The 19518-nt window shown below is 49.4% G+C and overlaps 8 protein-coding genes across 9 annotated transcripts in view; 3 read left to right on the top strand and 5 right to left on the bottom strand.

Annotated features, from left to right (window-relative positions):
- The first annotated feature begins 97 nt into the window (after positions 1-97).
- On the top strand, positions 98-1230 carry LOC128251622 (pre-mRNA-splicing factor 18). Its single transcript, XM_052978674.1, has one exon. The coding sequence runs from the start codon at positions 172-174 to the stop codon at positions 1192-1194; it is 1023 nt and encodes a 340-aa protein (XP_052834634.1). The 5' UTR covers positions 98-171; the 3' UTR covers positions 1195-1230.
- On the bottom strand, positions 1185-2398 carry LOC128251625 (uncharacterized). The gene is made up of 2 exons (XM_052978678.1): positions 1398-2398; positions 1185-1340 (listed from the first exon to the last, which is right to left on the bottom strand). Exons 1-2 carry the CDS (start codon positions 2174-2176, stop codon positions 1277-1279), a joined length of 843 nt encoding a protein of 280 aa, XP_052834638.1. The 5' UTR covers positions 2177-2398; the 3' UTR covers positions 1185-1276.
- A 267-nt stretch (positions 2399-2665) lies between these two features.
- On the top strand, positions 2666-5656 carry LOC128251621 (glutamyl-tRNA(Gln) amidotransferase subunit A, mitochondrial). The gene is made up of 4 exons (XM_052978673.1): positions 2666-2818; positions 2872-3119; positions 3181-3423; positions 4644-5656. Exons 1-4 carry the CDS (start codon positions 2786-2788, stop codon positions 5644-5646), a joined length of 1527 nt encoding a protein of 508 aa, XP_052834633.1. The 5' UTR covers positions 2666-2785; the 3' UTR covers positions 5647-5656.
- LOC128251628 (NADH dehydrogenase [ubiquinone] 1 beta subcomplex subunit 11, mitochondrial) lies at positions 3521-4207 on the bottom strand. Its single transcript, XM_052978681.1, has one exon. It carries the CDS (start codon positions 4090-4092, stop codon positions 3640-3642), a length of 453 nt encoding a protein of 150 aa, XP_052834641.1. The 5' UTR covers positions 4093-4207; the 3' UTR covers positions 3521-3639.
- Positions 5636-6934, bottom strand: LOC128251624 (F-box/WD repeat-containing protein lin-23). Its single transcript, XM_052978677.1, has 3 exons — positions 6626-6934; positions 6024-6572; positions 5636-5951 (listed from the first exon to the last, which is right to left on the bottom strand). Exons 1-3 carry the CDS (start codon positions 6773-6775, stop codon positions 5724-5726), a joined length of 927 nt encoding a protein of 308 aa, XP_052834637.1. The 5' UTR covers positions 6776-6934; the 3' UTR covers positions 5636-5723.
- Positions 6935-8133: 1199 nt separating this feature from the next.
- Positions 8134-8869, bottom strand: LOC128251627 (UPF0488 protein CG14286). The gene has a single exon (XM_052978680.1). The coding sequence runs from the start codon at positions 8819-8821 to the stop codon at positions 8228-8230; it is 594 nt and encodes a 197-aa protein (XP_052834640.1). The 5' UTR covers positions 8822-8869; the 3' UTR covers positions 8134-8227.
- A 198-nt stretch (positions 8870-9067) lies between these two features.
- LOC128251623 (WD repeat-containing protein 91) lies at positions 9068-10689 on the top strand. Its single transcript, XM_052978676.1, has 3 exons — positions 9068-9409; positions 9467-9607; positions 9670-10689. Exons 1-3 carry the CDS (start codon positions 9166-9168, stop codon positions 10251-10253), a joined length of 969 nt encoding a protein of 322 aa, XP_052834636.1. The 5' UTR covers positions 9068-9165; the 3' UTR covers positions 10254-10689.
- Positions 10690-10723: 34 nt separating this feature from the next.
- The window catches only part of LOC128251619 (uncharacterized), a 40587-nt gene continuing 31792 nt past the window's right edge, over positions 10724-19518 (bottom strand). The window contains exons 5-6 of one of the 2 annotated variants that reach the window (XM_052978669.1): positions 14628-17437; positions 10724-12310 (exon numbers count right to left, since the gene is read on the bottom strand). In XM_052978669.1, coding sequence (XP_052834629.1) covers positions 11190-12310; positions 14628-17437 — 3931 coding nt within the window. In that variant the 3' untranslated portion in view covers positions 10724-11189. The remainder of the gene's footprint in view (positions 12311-14627; positions 17438-19518) is intronic. The other variant, XM_052978670.1, reaches the window with a different exon arrangement.

The following is a 19518-nucleotide window of genomic DNA, read 5'->3' as shown; positions in this document are numbered from 1 at the left end:
AACAATGACTTTTCAAAATATAAATTATTCACTATTTGGAATAGCTTTGCTATTAGTGTGACCGCAATTGTATTCCCTGGTATAGTATTTTGCGCAAGCTGGCCACACTACAACATCTTGCATCTTTTTTGTTTTGTTTACACCACATTGTTTATAACAAATCTCCGATAAATGGATATCCTAAAAGCAGAAATTGCCCGCAAGCGCAAGTTGCTGGAGCAGAAGCAGCTGGTGGATGACAAGAAAAAGTACTTCAGGCGCGGCGACCTGAACGCCAAAGATACGGAGGAGGTGCTGCAAAAGGTGGGCTACAAGAAGCAAGAGTCCGTGGAGGCCCAAGGACAGACCACCGAAGGAGCCTACAGTTTCGTGGCCGATGGCCAGAATATACTGCCGCGTACAGAGGTCATCCGGAGGTTGAGAGAGCGCGGCGAGCCCATTCTGATATTCGGCGAAACGGAGCCCGAGGCCTTCGACAGACTGCGTCAGTGCGAGATCTCGCAGCCGGAGGCGAATCGCGGATTCCGCAACGACTTCCAGGAGGCCATGGAGCAGGTGGACGCCGCCTATCTGCAAGAGATGTTCGCCAACGCACCCAATCCCAAGGAGGACAAGAAGTCGGACTTCGCCGAGCTGGACGAATCTGTGTCGTGGGAGAGCATACAGACAATGGCTCAGAAGATGGGCAGAAACAAGGACTACGACATGGACGTAATCATCACGCTGCTCACTTTCCTGCTAAAGCTCTGGAACGACCAGATCGCCAACTACAGCAAGCATGAGAAGATGTCCACCAAAGTAAAGATGACCCGCGTCATCTACACGCAGACCAAAGAGTACGTAAAGCCGCTGTTCCGCAAATTAAAGCACCACACCCTGCCCGAGGACATCCTCGACAGTCTGAGGGACATCTGTAAGCACCTGCTCAACCGCAACTACATCACCGCCAGCGATGCCTACTTGGAGATGGCCATCGGCAACGCCCCGTGGCCCATCGGCGTGACCATGGTGGGAATCCACGCTCGTACGGGTCGCGAGAAGATCTTCTCCAAGAACGTGGCCCACGTGATGAACGACGAGACGCAGCGCAAGTACATTCAGGGGCTTAAGCGACTGATGACCAAGTGCCAGGAGTACTTCCCAACCGATCCCTCGAAGTGCGTGGAGTACGTAAGCAAAAAGGATCGCGAGTAAACTCAAGCTTTATGTTAGTCATAATAGTAATATCAATACCAAGTGTTTAGAGAGCAATGGTGGATTCGGAGTAGCCGTAGTCTTACTTCTTTCCCAGTTCCGCAGAGCGCTGCGAGGACTTCTCCACTGCGTTAATCAAAGTAGCCCTGAAAAAGCGGAGCAATACTTACAAAGATCGGGTAAACTGACCTAGTGCCACCCACCTAAGGTTTCCCTTTTCCAGCTCGTGGACACCCACGATGGTGGAGCCGCCGGGCGAGCAGACCTCGTCCCGCAGCACCGCCGGATGCTTGCCGGTGAGGAGAACCGTCTTAGCCGCTCCCAGCAGCGTTTGGGCGGCAAACTGAATGGCCATCTGGCGCGGCACACCCTGCTTGACTCCGCCATCGGCGAGTGCCTCGATGATGGTGTAGACAAAGGCCGGACCGCATCCCGCCACACCGGTGACGGCGTCGATCATGGTTTCTGGTACCTGCTGGGCCAGACCCAGGGCGTTGAGCATCAGATGAATCTTCTCCAGGTCGTGGTGGGAGACGCGAGCGTTGCCGGTGTACACGGTGCAGCCCTCGCCCACCTGCATGGAGGTGTTGGGCATGGTGCGGATTATCTTCACATCGGCGCTGCCCATGAAGCTGAACTCCTCCTGCAGCGTTTGGAGATTGGTCCCGGCCAGCACGGACACAATTAGCTTGCTGGCGTCCTTGGCCGACGGCACGTGCTTGTACTTGAGCTGGGCGGCACAGGGCGAGAGCATGTGCGGCTTGACGCAGATGAAGACGATGTCCGTGTGCTCCAGGACCTCGCAGTTGTCATCACTGGTGACGGCTCCCAAGTCCCGCCAGCGCTGCAGGTTCTCGATGTGAGGACCGGAGACTAGCACCTGGCTGGCCTTCACGATCCCGCAGCGCACCAATCCGGATCCAATGGCAAAGGCCATGTTTCCGCCCCCGATGAAGCCGATCCGTTCGTCCAGCTTGGCCATGTTCTAGGTAATTGGGATGTCTTTGCCCGCTACGCACAGGCCCTTCAGATGATTTCAAGCGATTGATTGATGTTAGATAACTTTAAAGCACCTCGAGCTTGTCCTATTGCCAGTTATTGAGTTGGCTGGATTTTTATCGCTCCTCTAATCAATAACAGCTGCCGGTTGCAGTGGCGTAGCCAGAAAACATTTTTGAGTGGGGATCAAAACTCAAATAAGCTTCTGTTTATATTTGGATTTTTTACTACAATGTTTTTGAATAGCAGACAAGTAGTTTTTAAATATATATTAAAAAAATAAAACTAGTCACAAAATAATGCACACATATGTGAAAAATAAAGATTGTGACTAGAACATTTTTTTTTTTTTAGATTTAAAATGCAGATTGAATTGCTTAAAAAATTAATATTCCAAACCAAAATCTCTTAAACCCCCGAAGTACTCCCCTGAGTTGTAGTGTGACCATGTTTTTGGTGCCTAAAAAACAAAAATACCAGATAAGCTTACCATTCTTGCAACTTCAATTTGTTTGTTATGATCTATTCCGCCAATAGCTTCCCAAGAATTGGGTGAATAAAATCGTTGCCCGCTGATCTCCATTTTACAAGAATGCGGCGTCACTTACAGTGGAGCATTAAGCAGGTGGGTTAATTGATCATCCAGCTGAAACTCTTATAAACCAGGATTTTTAATAGTTAACGGCCAGTTATGCGGATGGCCAATTGTCTCCACGTCGGGTTACGGAGCAGGCCCTGGAAGATGCCCTTCGTTGGAAGACCCTGAATGCCTTTGTACGCCTCATACCGGAACAGGCCATCCAGCAGGCCCAGGACTCAGAGGAGCGCTATCAGCAAGGAAAGCCAAGTGGCTCCCTAGACGGAGTTACCATTGCCATCAAGGATAACTTTTGCACGAAGGATGTCCACACCACCTGTGCTTCGCGGTAGGAAGCAATAGAAAAAAAAATAAAACAGGATGTTCAATGTTATACTCCTTGTTGCCAGGATGCTGCAGGATTTTGTGCCGCCCTATGATGCCACTGTGTGCTCCAGGCTCAAACAAGCTGGAGCTGTAATTCTGGGAAAGACCAACATGGATCAGTTTGCCATGGGCGCCGGCACAGTGGACTCCCTGTACGGACCGACCAAGAACATCTGGAGCGAGGACCTCGACCAGGACAACTGGCGCATAGCGGGCGGCAGCTCTGGAGGTTCTGCATCTGCCGTGGCCGCTGGTCTGTGTTATGCGTGAGTACTTGTTGTTTATGTTTTGACCACCTAACCTCAAATGCAGAGGGAAGGGAAAAGTAGCATATTTAAGAGAAATTAATCACCAAAGGACGAATTGCCAGCTCTGTCCACGCCGAGACTTGCAATTTTATTAACGGGCAACGATGCAGATACGCACTGACCGCACTTCTCATTCGCATTACATAACAGACTAAGGATAGGGGCACTAAATGTTTAGATGATGATCTCCGTGTTCTCCAGATCCTCTTCCGAGGGCAGCGTAATGTTGGCGGGGTCCACGTAGTTGGGGCTGACCAGATCCACGCCGGCCTGCTCGCGGCGGCGCAGCTCCAGGAAGCCCTCGCGTTGGGCCCAGTCGCGGAACTGGGTGTCGGGCAGGTAGGCCCAGTAGAAGGTGCCCCACACCAGGCACAGCGTCACCGTGACGAAGAACGTCGACTTGGTGGCCTTGCGGTCCTCCAACTGGTCCTTGTAGTCGAACCCATAGCTCTGCCAGTTCTTGGGACTGGGATTGGCGAAGTCCTCCGTTGAGAGCGAGGCGGGGGCCGCTATGGTCTCATCCTTTTTCGGGGACGTCTTGATGGCACGCACCACGGCCGCCTGGTTGGCAACCAGGGAACGCTGCAGCGCCACGGCGCGGCTGGTCAGACGGATGAGCGCAGACATCGCTTCGGGGGCAGCAATTCAGGTCGCAAAATTTCGTAAATAATCGAGTTTTCCCTTGATCGCTTGACTTCTGACAGCTGCGCAGTGTGACCGTTCGTCGCACTTTGTCAGCTGGCCGGTGGCGCTGCCCACTCGATGCGGTATTCTTTCGGTATTTAATTAATTAATTTTTTTTTTTTTAATTTGAAAAATGCTTGTTACGTTAAGAGTAAATCTATTTAACTCTGTGGCAAGGAACTTGCATATTAAAAGAATGTAAAATAATAAATGGTATGTAATGAAATCGTGATGATTACCAGGAATTAGGTATCCAGGTAACCCGAAGTAATATTGGAATAATGGCTAACGTAGTCTTAATTTTGAAATATCAATTTAAAAAAAGGTTATTTTCCTTTTCGGTTTTGATAAACCCTTGCATAAGGGTACCAGGTTTTTTTTTAACATTTTTTAAAGCTGAATTGCTGTTTCTTTATAAGTAACTTTGAATTAATCTTTTTTAAAAATATAAAATGTTCTAAAATACTTTTATCAACTAATTTATCAATTTATAGTGCAATTGGCTCGGACACGGGTGGCTCTACGCGGAATCCCGCTTCCTACTGCGGCGTGGTGGGTTTAAAACCTACCTACGGACTGATCTCCCGCCACGGCCTCATCCCGCTGGTCAACTCAATGGATGTGCCTGGCATTTTTACCCGCTCCGTCAGTGACTGCGTTGCGGTACTTAATGCAGTCGCTGGACCCGATCGATTGGACTCCACAACCATCAGACAGCCGTTCAGAAGGCTAAAACTGCCAGAGATCGGGCAAATCGACTTGAGCACTGTGCGCATAGGGATACCAAAGGAATACCATTGCCAGGGACTCTCCGCCGAGGTGCTGGAAACGTGGTCCAAGGTAGCCGATCTTCTGGAGTGCAGCGGAGCCTCCGTGCGGCAGGTTTCTTTGCCAAATACGGCGGCAAGTATATTCGTGTACTCCATCCTCAATCAGTGTGAGGTGGCCAGCAACATGGCCCGGTACGATGGCATAGAGTACGGCCATCGGGCCGCCGACGAGCGCAGTACGGAACAGTTGTACGCCCTTTCCCGAGCCGAGGGATTTAACGAGGTGGTGAAGACACGCATTCTCACCGGAAACTTTCTGTTACTAAGGAAAAACTACGACCACTACTTTGAGAAGGCGTTGCGGGTGCGCCGCCTAATCGCAGAGGACTTTGTTAAAGTGTTTGAGGCATCTGCTAAAGAGGAACGCGTGGACATCCTCCTGACACCGACTACGCTCACAGAGGCTCCACTGTACAAGGAATTCGCCTCGCTGACTAACAGGGACCAGTGCGCGGTGCAGGATTTCTGCACTCAGCCAGCCAACATGGCTGGTGTTCCCGCTGTGTCCATACCCATTCGATTGTCTCAGGCTGGACTGCCATTGAGCCTTCAACTGATGAGCAACAGCCTCAACGAGCAGTTACTGCTCACCGTGGCGCGCTGGATCGAGGCCCAGGTGGGATTTGACAGCCTGGAGCACAGACAAGAGTACCAGGCCAGTTTCTAATTATTCTGGTTTTTAATAAATTCTTTTTACCGTATAAAGCTTTTTTTGTTTTCTGAGATGACAAGATGGCTTAAAAACTATACAAACTTTGCACTGCGTATCAATCCATCGCTGCTTGCTATATACACAATGTTATTGTCGCCACAGCACATGCTGTTCACCCAGCTGCCCACGTCCACCTCGCCCAGGGCTCTTGGCTGTACGGATCCCAGATCGGTCCATGCCTTCACCTTCTTGTCATATCCGCCGGAGTACAAATAGGTGTCATCCCCGCAGATGGCGTTAACGATCCACTCGTGACAGTCCTATAACTCAATCAAAGATTAATTTAAATATTTTTATTTGGACCCACAAGAAGTCCTAAAAAGCAGACTCACCGGTATGTGCCAAAGTTGGGCATACTGTTGCTGCGGAAGATTGTTGACCAGCTGCAGACCCATCCCAGATCGATCGGGAAAGGCGAGGTAGCTGCGCTTCCCATCCACCAGTGGGCCGAGAAGACGAAGTGGCGACTTGCCTGCGATCACCGCCTTGTTGCTGTACTTGCCGGACTTGCCCTCAGCCACCTGGGAAACCACCACGTCCAAGTCGCGAACTGTGTAAATAAGTTTCTGTTCGCCGGCTAGCGACTTGACCTCCTCCACCAGGTTGTATTTGAAGAGCATGCGGTCGTTGCTCCAGGTGGTCACCACGCCCTTGTCATCGCCCGTGTAAAGCACGGATCCGTCGCAGTACATCGCCTGGATGGCGTCGTCGCAGCGGAACAGCTCCTGCACCGATTCCTCGTCATAAGGAGGCAGCATAAAGTGCACCTGGCCATCGCAACTGCTCGAATATACTTTGCCGTGCTTGTTGATGGTCATGCAGTATATGTAAGCCTCGTGAGCGTTCACAGTGGCCAAGAGTTGCAGCTCCGGTGACCAGATCTGCAAGGGGATGGGTCACCAAGAGGAGAGTTTAAGAGGCGCCAGATACCCACTCTGATTTTGCCGTCAGCGCCTCCGGAGAACAGCTGCCCATCGAAATACGCTACGCAGGTGGCATCCCCTTCGTGTCCCTCGGAGGAAGTGTGTTCGATGCGGGCGTTGTGTGCCATTTGGCAATTCGGAGCGAACTGAGCACATCTCATGCAATCCGTCGTCTTCCGACATGATCGACGTACGTTTATATAGCATGGAAGTGCTCTCTGTGCTGCTATAAATAAAATCCCAGAACACTGGGTGGAATAAGTTATTTCTAACTGTTTAAACTACAGAGAACCCCTCAATAACTAACAATTTTTAACTCCTTATCATAAATCCAATGGAATACTATATGTGTACAATGCTTATTTTGAAAACACTTCTGTCATCGGTTTTAAATTTAAAAATATCAAACAAATACATCTCTGAACAAGGTAAAAAAGTCGCGAGCTTTCAGCATGCAAAAGGTATGATAAAAGATATAAAATATATATATATATATATATATATATATATTTGACTGTTAGAAAAGGTATGGAATTAGAACTGCAGGTTTTTTGTCATTAAAATTACAAAAAAATCGGCCCTATACTACAAACCAATTTTTAAATGCAGATTTTTAGAGACTTAGGCCATAAGACTTTAAAGATATACCCCTTCAGAATGGGATGTCATGAAGAAAAGTTACAGAATTAAAACTGCAGCTTGTTGGCCACTTTTCTGTAAAGTAATTTTTCGGAAATTTAGAAAGGGGTTACATTATCAAAATAACAAAAAAATAGCCGGGATACTACAAACCAATTTTTAAACGCAGGTTTTTAGAGACTTAAGCCACCAGACTTTAAAGATATGAAATCAAATGTCTGTAAGAGAAGTTATAGATTAAAAACTGCAGCTTTTTGGCCACTTTTCAGCAAAGTAATTTTTCGGAAATTTAGAAAGGGGTTACATCATTAAAATTACAAAAAAATCGCCCCGATATCACAAACCAAATTTTAAATGCAGATTTTTAGAGTCTAAAGCCAAAAGACTTTAAGGAATCGGATGTCTGTAAGAGAAACTACAGAATTAAAAAGGCAGCTTTTTGGCCACTTTTCTGCAGTCATTTTTCAGAAATTTAGAAATCATTAAAATTACAAAAAATCGCCCCTGTATTACAAACCAATTTTTAAAAGCAGATTTTTAGCGACCAAAGCCACCAGACTTTAAACTATACCTTTTTAGAATAGGATGTCCGTAAGATAAGCTACAGAATTATAACTGCAGCTTATTAGCCACTTTTCTGCAAAGTAATTTTCGCCCCGAAATTACAAACCAATTGTTAAATGCAGATTTTTAGAGACTTTAGCCAAAAGACTGTTAAGAAATACCACAGTCGTTTTTAGGATATTTTAAAAAAGGTTTGTCATAAAAAAACAATCCTTAGAGATATACCACTTCAAAATGGATTGTCTGTAAAAATGGGCTTAACACTTAAGGTTTTTGGTCACTTTTCTGCAAAAGAAAGCAAATTAATATAACTATGTTGTTTTATAATAAACCTTTTATTTAAATATGAAGTAGAAAGTGGCACAACGGCACTAGTAACAGCAGTCATCAATTATGCCCTTTAGTTGTAACTAATTATTTAACGTTAGACCATTGAAGTTAATATCGTTGGCGGAATCCTCTTCGATGGAAAAGTTGAACTTGAACGGGCTCCCGGAACTCTCCTGGAAAGTGGGCTGCAATTTGGGAGCTGGCTGGGACTCCTCTGTACTCGTTTCGTCGGCGGGCAAGGAAAAGTCGAAGCGGAAGTCCTTTCCAGATGTTAGAAGGGCAGATTTTTTCACAAAGCTGGACTTTTTGGTTGTCTCAGCGGTGGGAGTAAATTTGACTTGCTTGGCGGCCAGAGCCATTTTCTGCTCCTCCTGTTGCATCTTCGACCGGTAATCGCCCATGGAGAGCTTCATCACCTGGCGCTTCCTTATCAATGGGGCTTTTGGGCTTTTTAGGATCTTCAGGTTTTTGGCGGTATCCTCGGCCGCCTTCTGGCTCAGTTTGCCGCTGTCGAGGGCATTCTGCAACTGCTCCACGCACCAGCAGAGCTCCACCTCCAGTTGGGCCACCACGTCCTCCTCGACTGATGGTTCCGCCACCGGCGTGGGTTTCTTAACTGGTCCCTGAATTGGTGGTGGCTTATTTATGGACTTGGGAGTACGTCGTTTGTGCATATCTTTGGATTTTAATGTTTACAAAATGTGCTCGCAAAATCAGTGTGACCATGGAAAAGTTTCAAACATGCCATGGGTTTTTTAAAATATACCATTCAATTATTAAATGAATTTAACAATTTTTTATAACAAGTATTATAAATAAAAAACACATTTTTTCCAAAAGTATTTAAATAATAGTAGAATTTTATTATTATTATTATTTCTTTCTAACAAGTCCATATTTTCAAAATCTGGCAACTCTGCTTTACCAGCTGTTTGGTCTGCATCTATTACAACAAATTCTAAAACTTACATTTTAAATAAAAAAAACCTTTAAAAGGCAGCCGAGAAAAACAAAATATATGTCTCAAGTCGCTTTCTTGGACAACCTCCTGAGGGAGTACCTGGTTTTCCGTGGATTCTCTGGAACCCTAAAGGCCCTCGACTTGGAGCAGCGCACGGAAAAGGATCAGCACTTTCGGGCAGAGAGGATTCTGGAGCAATTCAATAATGCCGTGCAAACTTCCGACCTTCAGGCTCTCAGGAGTCTGTGGTTCCACCTGGACAACAACATATTCTCCAAGCTGGAGCACACCTACGCCGTGGGTGAGTTCTCCTCCAGCAAGAATGCCACAGCTTAACCATGACGAATCCTTCCCCCAGCGGTCAAGAAACTGGAAAACAGCCTCCTAAAATACTACCTGGTGACTGCCTACAGCAGCAATCGTGCCGAGAAGGTGTCCGAGTTCTTCACCAAGATGGCAGGCGAGCTGCAGCAGCAGAGCGAATGGAAGGATTGGTTCTGTGGGTTGAGATTGCAGATTCCGCTGGCCCATGTAGTACTCACAATGCCCCTTTCCTTGCAGATTTCCCCTTCTGCAGGAACGCCGAGGAGTCGCCCACCTTCGCGCTGTTCTTCACCAAGCAGTGGCAGGACACGCTGCTCCTGTCGCTGCGCAACTTCCTGACCACCGTCTACCAGTGCCTGCCGCAGCCCACATTTGTGCGGGCGGAGCAGGAGGCGGTCCACATGCAGCGCCTCAGCGAGGACAACGCCGGGCTGCGCACTCGCCTGCTCAGCCTGCAGCAAGAGCTGCACCAGTTGACCCAGCAGCAGCCGGGAACTTCTGCTGCCGGCAGTTCCCTTAGCGGAGGAGATGGTGCCGCCCGGCGACGCAGCGTCTACCGCCAGCAGCAGAGCCTCAGTGACATCTTGCCCTTCGACATCAGTCCGCCCGGCCACATCGTGGACGACTTCTGCATCATTGCCTCCGAGGCGAACAGCGTGAGCCAGGCCAGCGACGCCCAGGCGCGTGGCCTCAAGCTGCTTATCCGTAACATCGGATCCGGCAGTTCGCCTGTGATGGGACGCAAGGATCAGGCTGCCAGTTCCCTGGGCGACAAGTCCACCAAACGCAGGTCTGGCAGTGTGGGACGTAGTTGGATTTAAAAAATGAGTAATTCGTAGTGGTTCGATTCTTGTGCAGCATTTTATTATCAGTGAGATAATTGTAATTAAGATCAAAGCCTGGTCGAACAAGAGCTTACAATAATTTGCAATAGGCGAGCAAATCCCTAATATACTTTATAACTCCATTATATATTTAAATTATCTTAATCATTTTATCCAAATCAAAAAAAGCTACATTTCCAAATACTTTAGTTTAGTATACGTTATATATATTGCTATTAAAGATAAAAACAATTTTAAAATAATGTATTCTTGTTTTTTATACATTTAAAATATTTATATTTTCCCTTGACCTTTAAATGCGCACCCAAAACAAATAATTTGGTAGAGTTATGATGAGCTATTAAATTTTTGAATGCAACTTAAATAAAATATATCGATGTATCCCAAAAACAGAGTACCATCTAGACAAATAGACCCTCCAAAAAGAACTGCCAAGTGCTTCGAAGTGTGTTATCCAATGTGGTTTTTTTTTTATTTTTAAGCGATTCTCATCAGTTCGTAGACGTACAAGAGTTGTACTACAAAACAAAGAGCAATGCGTGTGGCGTAATACATAATTGCAATAAATAACGTAAAATTACAAATAAATATATTGTAGGTGTATAGACGACGATTCGTATTCGTGTATAAAACATCTCCGTTTATACAAGCAGCACAATTTAAAAAATACAGTTTATTGTATAAGGTGTTGTATATATATATATATATAGTGATATATGTATATGTTGCATAAAGTAGCATCGCTTCTGACTCGTTTCCGTCCGTCAATAAATGCAGTTTCGGCTTGGCTACGGAAGGGAATTGCTCATTGCTCATTGCTCAGTGCTCATGGCTCATGGCTCATCTCGATTATGGGGTCGTTTCTTATGGAATATGTATTATCGCTGGCTTAAGCAGTGGGTTAGACCCACTTTACAGCGCCGTTTCGAAGGAGGGCAGCTGGGGATTGGCCACTGGAGCTGCCACGTACTTGTTGCCTTCGGCGCCAGCCCCTCCAGCTCCTCCAACTCCTCCAACTCCTCCAGCTGCTCCATTTGCCCGGGCAAAGCTGGGCTTCAGTTCGCCGCGCATGAAGTTGTTCTCCTCGGTCTGCAGAAAGAAGTTCCGCTTGAGGTCGAAGCTGGATGGCGTTGTGGTCTCGCCCGCCTCCGAACTGGCCCGCGATCCTCCGCTGGTGTTGGACTGGTCCTCCTCGCTATTCGCCTCCGGAATGGTGGTGGACATAATGTCCGTTCGCGACGGTGCCGCTGCAGCAGCCACCACATTCACGGGACCCCGCATCTTGGGGGCGAAGGTCTTGGAGGGCGATCCGAACTGACCCTGGCGCAGCATCCTCCGGTTGGCGAACGTTTTGGGTGAGCCACTCAGATCCAGCAGCTTGAGGCTGCTGTTGATCGTGGGCTTGCTGCCAGTTGATGGTGCTTTCTGCCCAGCAACAGAGGTCTTCGGAGCGGGAGCGTGAGCGGGAACGGGGCTTGGTGCGGCCTGGGTGGTCTTCTTCAGCAGCTCCACGGCGGACACCTTCCGCTGGACCGGACTCGCCTTGGCGGACTTGGCAAGCAGCAGCTTCTTGAAGTCCATTAGCGTGGTCTTGCTCTGGCCAATGCGGTCGGCACAGGTGTTGAGCCGTTCGGGGGCATCGTCGCTCCAGTTGCGCGACGGCTGCTTCATGGGTGGCACTTGGCTGGTCTCCGCATCCCCCTCGCCGCCCCTCGTGGGCGTGGAGGTGAGGAAGGCGCCGGCTCGGTTCCTGGGCACGATTGGCGATATGTTGCTCCTCGAGCCCTCTGCTGCGCTCGCCGCTGCAGCCGCTGGGCGTGGCAGGCGGTCGGCCCGGCGAATGGGCGTGGCATAGAGATCATCCCGGCAGGTCACGTTGCCCGTGGGCTGTGGCCTGGGCTGACTGCGACGACTCTGCAGCGTCCAGTAGATGGGCGCACTGCGCTGGAAGGGCGTGGCAGTCGCATCTTCCTTTGGCTGGGTGCTCGGTGCTGGCTGCACTTGCTCATAGATATTAGAGAAACGTTGATACCCTGCGGATGGAAGAGCGGATAAAAGTGGATTAGGCTCTGGAGTACTTAACACCAAGATTCCTCAGGGGGTTAGTAAGCGGTTTCAAGTGCGGATCGTTAGGGTAATCAAGCAAAACAAGCGGTTCCATACGTACCTTTGGCGTTTCGGGTGACCTTACCTGGGAATCCCCCCAAATCCCGATGAGAGCATAGCGAATATTTACATATGTATGTATGCCGAATGGTGCACGGGTGCATGGGTGCTGGGTGCTGGGATGCAAATGCGAATGTGGTTTTGGATGGGATGGTTGGACTATAATAGATGGGGATTCCTTTACCGCAGACCAAATGCCAATGATAATGTCAATGCCGAATTTTCGTTTCTTTTCGTTTTATTCGCTTATTCGCTTATTTGTTTCAACTATTACTTACGGATTTCGTTAATGGAATGTGGGTTGAACTTAGCCAAAAACTTAACTGTTTGGGCCATGTGCTAATCTTTCAAACTACTCGTGCCACTCTACGGATCATTCGTTAGTCGGAGGACGTGTGCAAAAAACTACTACTACACTAGACTTTAACATAGACAAACACACAAGCAACTGGTTAAGAAAAGGCAATAGAAGTCTTTTGCACACCTCACAATCCGTCCATTTTGCAAATGAGTAGGTAATTAAAAAATAAAAACAAACTCAAAAAATTAGCAACATAGTCGTGGGCGAACCTAAACTTAAGTACTAATTGTGGTCGTTGATGTACAAGACGTGATCGGTGCAAAAAACTTTACAAAATGTACAATAATCATGTGTTGGTTTATGTTAATTATAATTAGTTACAAACGTATTTATCAGTAAACAATGAACATTTATTAATCACTAGGGCTAGGGTTAAAAACACACACTCATCAAAACAAAGGAGTTAAATTTGGCGGAAATAAATTACAAACAAATAGGGCATTATTACTTTGTTTATACACACACGGTTAGCTTATATGTATAGTTCTGTATAAAAGTTGTGTATTTAGTCTTGCAAGCCAGCTGGTTATTTAGTAATATGGTAAGTTTCGGGTAACTCTCAAAATAGGAGAGCAGCGACTTGAAGCAGCATATCAAGTGTGGGATTGGACATTGAACCCCAGGACAGGACACCGCCCCACCCAACTTGGCCAATTGAACACGCACGCGTCTGGCCAAGTGCATGCAACTTTAATGAGGCCCACACACTAGGTGGCTCGAGAGTCTCCTTTGAGCCGTGCCAATCTCGGCAATTACTGTGTAGTGTCTGGGGGTCTTAAGAAGAGACAACCGGACTAACTACCATATCTCGGTAACATCGAATTTCTGCAAAATGCGCTGGCGTCGGTGGCCGTTCTCGTCGCTGGGCAGGATGATTTTGAACGGACGCAACAGCACACTGTCCACAAAGGACTTGTGGTACTTTTGTGCCGGCAGAGACAGAGGTGGAGCAAACTCGACCTCATCTTCCTCTGAGGCGGACCCAGACTCGGAGTCTGAGGCAGTTTCGTCTGGCTTTTGTTCGGGCGCAGCCAGGGCCAACAGGGCGGGTGAGTCATCGAAGTTCTCGAGCGACTTGTTCTTTAGGTACGAGGAATCGTCACCAGTGGTTAGCGACAGCGAGAACTCGTCCACCAGACGCTCAAAGGACTTGGCTATCCGCCGCTCCCCGCCAGGTGAATGGTGATGGCTGGCGGTGGCGGTGGCGGGCAGGTTGCGCAGCCTGAGGGAACTTGTTGCGTGCTGCACCGAACTGAGGGGCATTGCACCCGAACTGGGCGATGCTCTCGCGGAGCCGAAGGACACGGAGAGGTTCTCCTTGTTCATCTCCAGCTTGAGCTCATCGTTGGCCAGCCGGTAGCTGTTGTTGCGCTTGAGGGCGGTGCGCGGCTGGCCGGGATTGCCAACGGGCAGGGAAAAGTGCAGCGCAATTGGGTCAATCGATAGGAGCTGGGTGGGGGGTTTGTCATTTACTTTCGCCCTCGGCGGCAGGGGTGGCAAATGCTCCCACTGCCCCTTCCCCGCTTGAAACCCATCCCCCAGGGGGTTAGTTTCCATTTCAGCAACCCTCACTTTCGACTCGCCATCTTTGGGGTTCTGATTCTGATTCTGAGGCTGGGGATGCTGGGGAGGCTGGGGATGCTGCTGCCCCACACTTGACTTGCTGGCTATGTGCTGATGCTGGTTAAGGGTGCTCTTGCTCATAGCAGTGTTATTTACAAGGGGACAGGATATGGATGTGGCTGTGGATAGGGATACAGATACGGATAAAGATGCGGAGGTGGGGCAGCTGCTGGCGGACGGGCGGAGCTGCTCTGGCTTACCTTCTTCACCGGAGTGGCCCGATGCCGATGAGGAGGAACTGGTGGCCGTGGAGCCCGTCGACGAGTTGGATTTGCCCGAGGGCGAGGGCATCATCATGAGACTGGCCACGGGTGCGGCAATGGTCTCGTAGAAGGGATTGGTGCGGTTGGCCAGCAGTTGCTTCTGCTCCTGGTAGCTGCTGCCGGTGGTGGCCTGGTATGTGGCCATGCCGCCGTTGGTGTTCCTGCTGAGCGGCGATTTGGACAGAATGGGCCTCACATTGGCCACCTTGCGATTGCCAGCGATAAGTCCGCCGCCGCTGAGGAGCAATAGTTTGGCACTCTTGGTGACTGATCCTGATCCTGATCCTGTTAGGGTATCCTGTGTCGTCGATGATGATGATGATGATGATGCTGCCGCCGCCGCTGCACTTTCTGCACTGTGGAGCGCACTTTCGGTTTCCTTCACGTACGGCCCAGGTGCGAAGGTGGTGTGTGCGCCCTTGCGCCGCTTCAGACTGTCGGAGTCGTAGACCAGTTTCCCCTCGGCGTTCGGGCGCAGTCGTCGGTTGGCCGATGCCGATGCCGATGCCAGTGGCTTCTCCTCGCTCAGCTCGCCGATTTCCGCATACATGGGCACCCCTTCGCCCTTTGTCCTACCCTCGAGGGATGGTGGTTGGGGTGGCTGGGGTGGTTGGCTATCAGCAGCAGCAGCAGCAGCAGCAGCTGCCAACTGTTGTTGTGCGCAGGACTCGCTCTCCGGCGGAGATCTCGACGAGACCGCATGCCGACGCAAGTGCTGGGGCAGCTCGTTCAGCGAAACGTACTCGGCGACAGTGGCAGGCGAGGGTTGAATTCTCTTGGAAACTATGTCACTGGAATAGTATATACCCATTCCAGTGTTTCGTCGGCTGTTATTGTTGTTCCTGTTGTTATTGTTGTTGCTGATGTCTGCTATGGTGACGTACTCGCCGGCCAAATCGTACAGCTCGTCGTCATTCACGGCACTCGCATTGGCGGGCTTGGCCATCGTTTGAATCGGAATTTGAATTTGAGTCTGACTTTGGTTCTGCGGTGGAGAGCTTTTGCCTGGGACCAATTTCACCCGGAGCTTTTCGAACATGCCGCTCAGAGCTTTCGTGGGCGTCTGCTTAAGCTCGTTGAGGTTGTGGTCCTTGCTGTTCGTGGGCGTCTTCTGCTCGGGTTCATCCTCGTCGGCCTCCTCCTCGTTGTGGTCCACCTCGATGGTCAGGCTGCTGGTCAGCGTGCGATTGGGATCCATGGCCTGGTGCTCATCATCGTCGCTGGTCGTTGGTGTGATGATGCACATCGAGGGTATCCTCTTCGAGCTAATGGCCGTCTTCTGCTTAATCCGCTCTATGCGCTCCACGCCCTCCAGGTCAGAGCTCTCGGAGAACTCCAGCTGCTGCTGGCGATCATCCTGCTCCTGCTGGCCGTCCTCCTTCTCCAGAGACTCACCCTTGGTTGGCGACATTTTCACATTCCGCTTGATCGTTCCCGTTCGCTCCAGAGTGCTGCCTATGGTGCTGCTGCTGTAGCTCCGCTCCAGCGTGCTGCTGCTGGCACTGGTGCTCTGGCTGTGGCTCCGGCTCTGACCGCTGTGCTTGCCCAGCGAGCTGCTCCGCTCGGGCACATCCGGCCCAGAGGCGGCTCCACTCAGCAGAGCCGTGCACACGGTGCCCGCCGAACTGGTCGTGGTGGAGGTGGACCCGCGGCCAAAGAGCTCGTACTCACTCTCCGCATTGAGCACCGTCTGGTTGGACTGGCTGCCAAAGGAGTAGCTGCTGGTGTGCAGGCTCGTCTGCAGCGGAGTGCCCGGCATGGGCGACGGCTCCTCCTCCTTCAGGGTGCGCAGACCACTGTCCATGTGGAAGGAGGTGTAGTAGCCCTCGGTGTCGCAGCTGTAGGCGGAACTGGTCTCGTCGTCCAGATGACCCGGATAGGCACCCGCCTCCGCCTGAAGCTCCGGCGTGGCGGTGCCCTCACTGGTCACACTGCTGGAGGCCGAGGTGTTCAGGAAACGCCTTCTGCTCAACATGGACGAGGGTGGACCACTGCCCGCGCCGCCCGCCTGGAATGTGGACACATTCAGCGAGGTGCTCGAGGCACTCGACTTGGGCTGCATGGTGATCTCGCTGCCAATGGAGGCGCGCCCCGACTCCGAGCTGGCACTCCAGTTGCCGCTCGAGGAGTGCGGCTGCTCCTCCTTGCCGGCCAGGGCATGCAGTCCGTTCCGCCGCTGCCTGTTCAGCGTGGCCGTTTCGCGCATCTTCACATGGGCCGCCGCCGCCAGCGGACCGGAGCCGGAGGAGAGCTGCAGTCGGCCCCGCAGCTGGCCACTGCTCGACACACTCATGCTCTTCTCCGAGGAGGAATACGAGGGCTTTCGTTCGTGCGAAAACCGAGATTCACTCTTCTGGGCCACCAGGTGGTGCACCACACACTCGTCGTCGATGTCCCGCTTGGGACTCTCCCGCTCGCCCGATGGCGATCCATGCTGGCTGTCCGCCTTCTCCGCGGAGCTGTTCTGGGAGCTGCAGCCACTGGTGTCCAGCTGGTCGCCCAGCTCGCCGGTGCGCTGCATGAACTTGAAGCGGTTGCGACCCCACTGCTTGAGGGAGTTGAGCCGGGTGAGGGTGTTCTTGCCTTTGTCGTAGGGCAAGGCAGCAGATTCCTTTTTTAAGATGTCGCTGGACTTGCTGCGTCCGAACTTCTTCGACTTCTTGGCCTCCACCGAGGTGGCATCCACCGGCTGATGGGCCTGGGCCACCGGCGAGGTGGCATTCGAGGCATTCTTGGACTCCCCATTGCTGTTTTTACATGGTGGAATTATTTGTGGGGTTTTTTATTTTTTGTTGTTTTTGGTTTTTGTGTGCAAAATGTTTGGTGTTTTTAGGAGAGAACATAAAAGAGAAAATATGTTTGGTATTTGGTTAGCATTTCTGGTAATGATGGATGGACATGTGGGAGATGAAGGGGAAGAGTGATAGAGACAGAGACAGAGACAGAGAGTATGAGTAGTACAGATTTGCCTTCCTCATCGAAATTATTGTGAGCCATTTTCAGACGAGATTTTGACTTTGATTTGGTTTTAAATTTATGTTTCTGGTTAATTTCACGCACGCTCACACAGATGCAAAATACACGACGTGCCTGGGTGGAAAAATAATAACACCAACAACACCAACAACAACAACAACAACGGACTGAAAATTAATTAATGGCACAGTTCAAAGTTTAATTTTCCGAAATACATTTGTATTCATTCATTTCCCCCCCTCTGCTGCCGCTGTGCCGTGGATTATTAAAGGCGATTACAACATCTAAGTTCTCGAGTGGCTAAGTTCTGCCCAGAATTCTTCCCCACAACTGTGTGGCATGCTGGGATCGATCGGGAGGAGGAGACGAGGCACATTATATTGGCGATAAGAAGGCGACTCATTTCGATTCTGGGCCAGCAAACAACTTGAATCAAGGGGATTTCTGGGATTTAAGGAGGGGCGGGGCCCAAAGTGCACTGAATGCTAAAACATTTTTACTGTATGTATCTCAGTAAACAGAAAGAAAAAGAATTCGATTTGGTAAGCAAAATAAACGAATTGAGAAACTATTAAATATTTATAATTGAGTCCAAAATGCTAGCAATTTATTTTCATTAAAAAAATCCTTTTGGGATTAAAAAATGTATTTGAGATTTTTAAGTCAATAGGATAAAAGAGCATTTGGCAGTATCACAAATTTTGGAGAATTTTGGAGAATTTTTGATGTAATTTAATCATTTAAACACTTTTGTGGTACATCAATATGGAACATTCAATTGAAATAGAATACTAAATAGATTCTGAAGCAATTAATTCATGGAAAGTCACACCCTTTTTCTCAGTGTACAAACTGAAACAAACAATCACGAAATGCACTTACAGTTTGACAGCCACTGCAAGGGGCTCAAAAGTTTTCGCTGTGCTCCGCATTTTCGACTGCTGATCGCACAGATATCGAACAGCATTGACATAATGGGGCACACGTACACAAAGTCAGTGTGTGTCTGAGTTGGGGTTTCAAGTTGCAGATACAGCATAGCATATAGCGTATAGTATGTAGAACGCAGTCAAATGGAATGACGCCGTCGCCGAGTTCGGGACTGAGCTGGAGTGTTGGTGGGCAGACGGCAACCGAAAGTCGGGCCAACAAAACAAAATAAGATTTATGAAACTTTTAGCAAAAGGCGTCGTGTGTGCCATTTGAAAAGCACAGGAAAAGCAGTGAGCCTAAGTAAAAACATCTCGAATGCGGCAATTGTTGCTGGTGTTGCTGGAGTTGCTGGTGTTTTTGGTGTTGCTGTGGGCTCGTGTTGTCGTTGGGACTTGGCAAATCCTACGGAGCCAGCCTCTCGCATGATTTATGCTGATGATGCTCCGGCACAGGGGGAGCAGGGGAGGGTGGAAAAATGGCCGAGAGTGGGCCGACTGAGTGACTGACTTGGCCAACAGCCTCGAATGTTGCTGGCAACAAATGTTGCCGAGGTGTGTGGGTGGTTCGCGACCAGGATAAGAGCGCGGGGGCGGCGAATGGGTGGGTGTCTCGGATGGATCATGAGGTGTATGACTGTGTGTGTGTGTGTTATGGTAATACATCATGTGGCTGCTGAAAATTGTTTAATTTGTTAGGCTGTTTGCAAACTCGCTTTTGAAAATCATCCAAAAAGCCTTAAGATTCCGCTGCCGAATCGGTTTCGAACTCAATTTCGCAAAAAAGGCGGCTGAAACTTGAATTTGGCTAGTGTTTCTAATTACGTACAGCTAATAACACAATTTATTTACAATTTTCTTTGTACAACATTCAATTTTAGTTAAATCGTAATTTAGAGACATTCAGTTGGTGGCATGCAATT

The sequence above is a fragment of the Drosophila gunungcola genome, chromosome 3R (genome assembly GCF_025200985.1).
Source record: "Drosophila gunungcola strain Sukarami chromosome 3R, Dgunungcola_SK_2, whole genome shotgun sequence".
NCBI classification, from domain to species: domain Eukaryota; kingdom Metazoa; phylum Arthropoda; class Insecta; order Diptera; family Drosophilidae; genus Drosophila; species Drosophila gunungcola.
The sequence above is the reverse complement of the archived record's forward strand: the minus strand, read 5'-3'. Positions and strand labels throughout refer to the sequence as shown.

Coding starts and splice junctions, on each gene's coding strand:
- LOC128251628 (XM_052978681.1), bottom strand. CDS start 4,092: ATGTCTGCGCTCATCCGTCTGACCAGCCGCGCCGTGGCGCTGCAGCGT.
- LOC128251627 (XM_052978680.1), bottom strand. CDS start 8,821: ATGCACAAACGACGTACTCCCAAGTCCATAAATAAGCCACCACCAATT.
- LOC128251623 (XM_052978676.1), top strand. CDS start 9,166: ATGTCTCAAGTCGCTTTCTTGGACAACCTCCTGAGGGAGTACCTGGTT. Junction 9,410..9,466: donor GGAGCACACCTACGCCGTGG/GTGAGTTCTCCT, acceptor TCCTTCCCCCAG/CGGTCAAGAAACTGGAAAAC. Junction 9,608..9,669: donor CGAATGGAAGGATTGGTTCT/GTGGGTTGAGAT, acceptor CTTTCCTTGCAG/ATTTCCCCTTCTGCAGGAAC.
- LOC128251624 (XM_052978677.1), bottom strand. CDS start 6,775: ATGAGATGTGCTCAGTTCGCTCCGAATTGCCAAATGGCACACAACGCC. Junction 6,573..6,625: donor GCGCTGACGGCAAAATCAGA/GTGGGTATCTGG, acceptor ATCCCCTTGCAG/ATCTGGTCACCGGAGCTGCA. Junction 5,952..6,023: donor CCCAACTTTGGCACATACCG/GTGAGTCTGCTT, acceptor ATTGAGTTATAG/GACTGTCACGAGTGGATCGT.
- LOC128251621 (XM_052978673.1), top strand. CDS start 2,786: ATGCGGCGTCACTTACAGTGGAGCATTAAGCAG. Junction 2,819..2,871: donor TACAGTGGAGCATTAAGCAG/GTGGGTTAATTG, acceptor GATTTTTAATAG/TTAACGGCCAGTTATGCGGA. Junction 3,424..4,643: donor GCCGCTGGTCTGTGTTATGC/GTGAGTACTTGT, acceptor ATCAATTTATAG/TGCAATTGGCTCGGACACGG.
- LOC128251622 (XM_052978674.1), top strand. CDS start 172: ATGGATATCCTAAAAGCAGAAATTGCCCGCAAGCGCAAGTTGCTGGAG.
- LOC128251625 (XM_052978678.1), bottom strand. CDS start 2,176: ATGGCCAAGCTGGACGAACGGATCGGCTTCATCGGGGGCGGAAACATG. Junction 1,341..1,397: donor CTGGAAAAGGGAAACCTTAG/GTGGGTGGCACT, acceptor CCGCTTTTTCAG/GGCTACTTTGATTAACGCAG.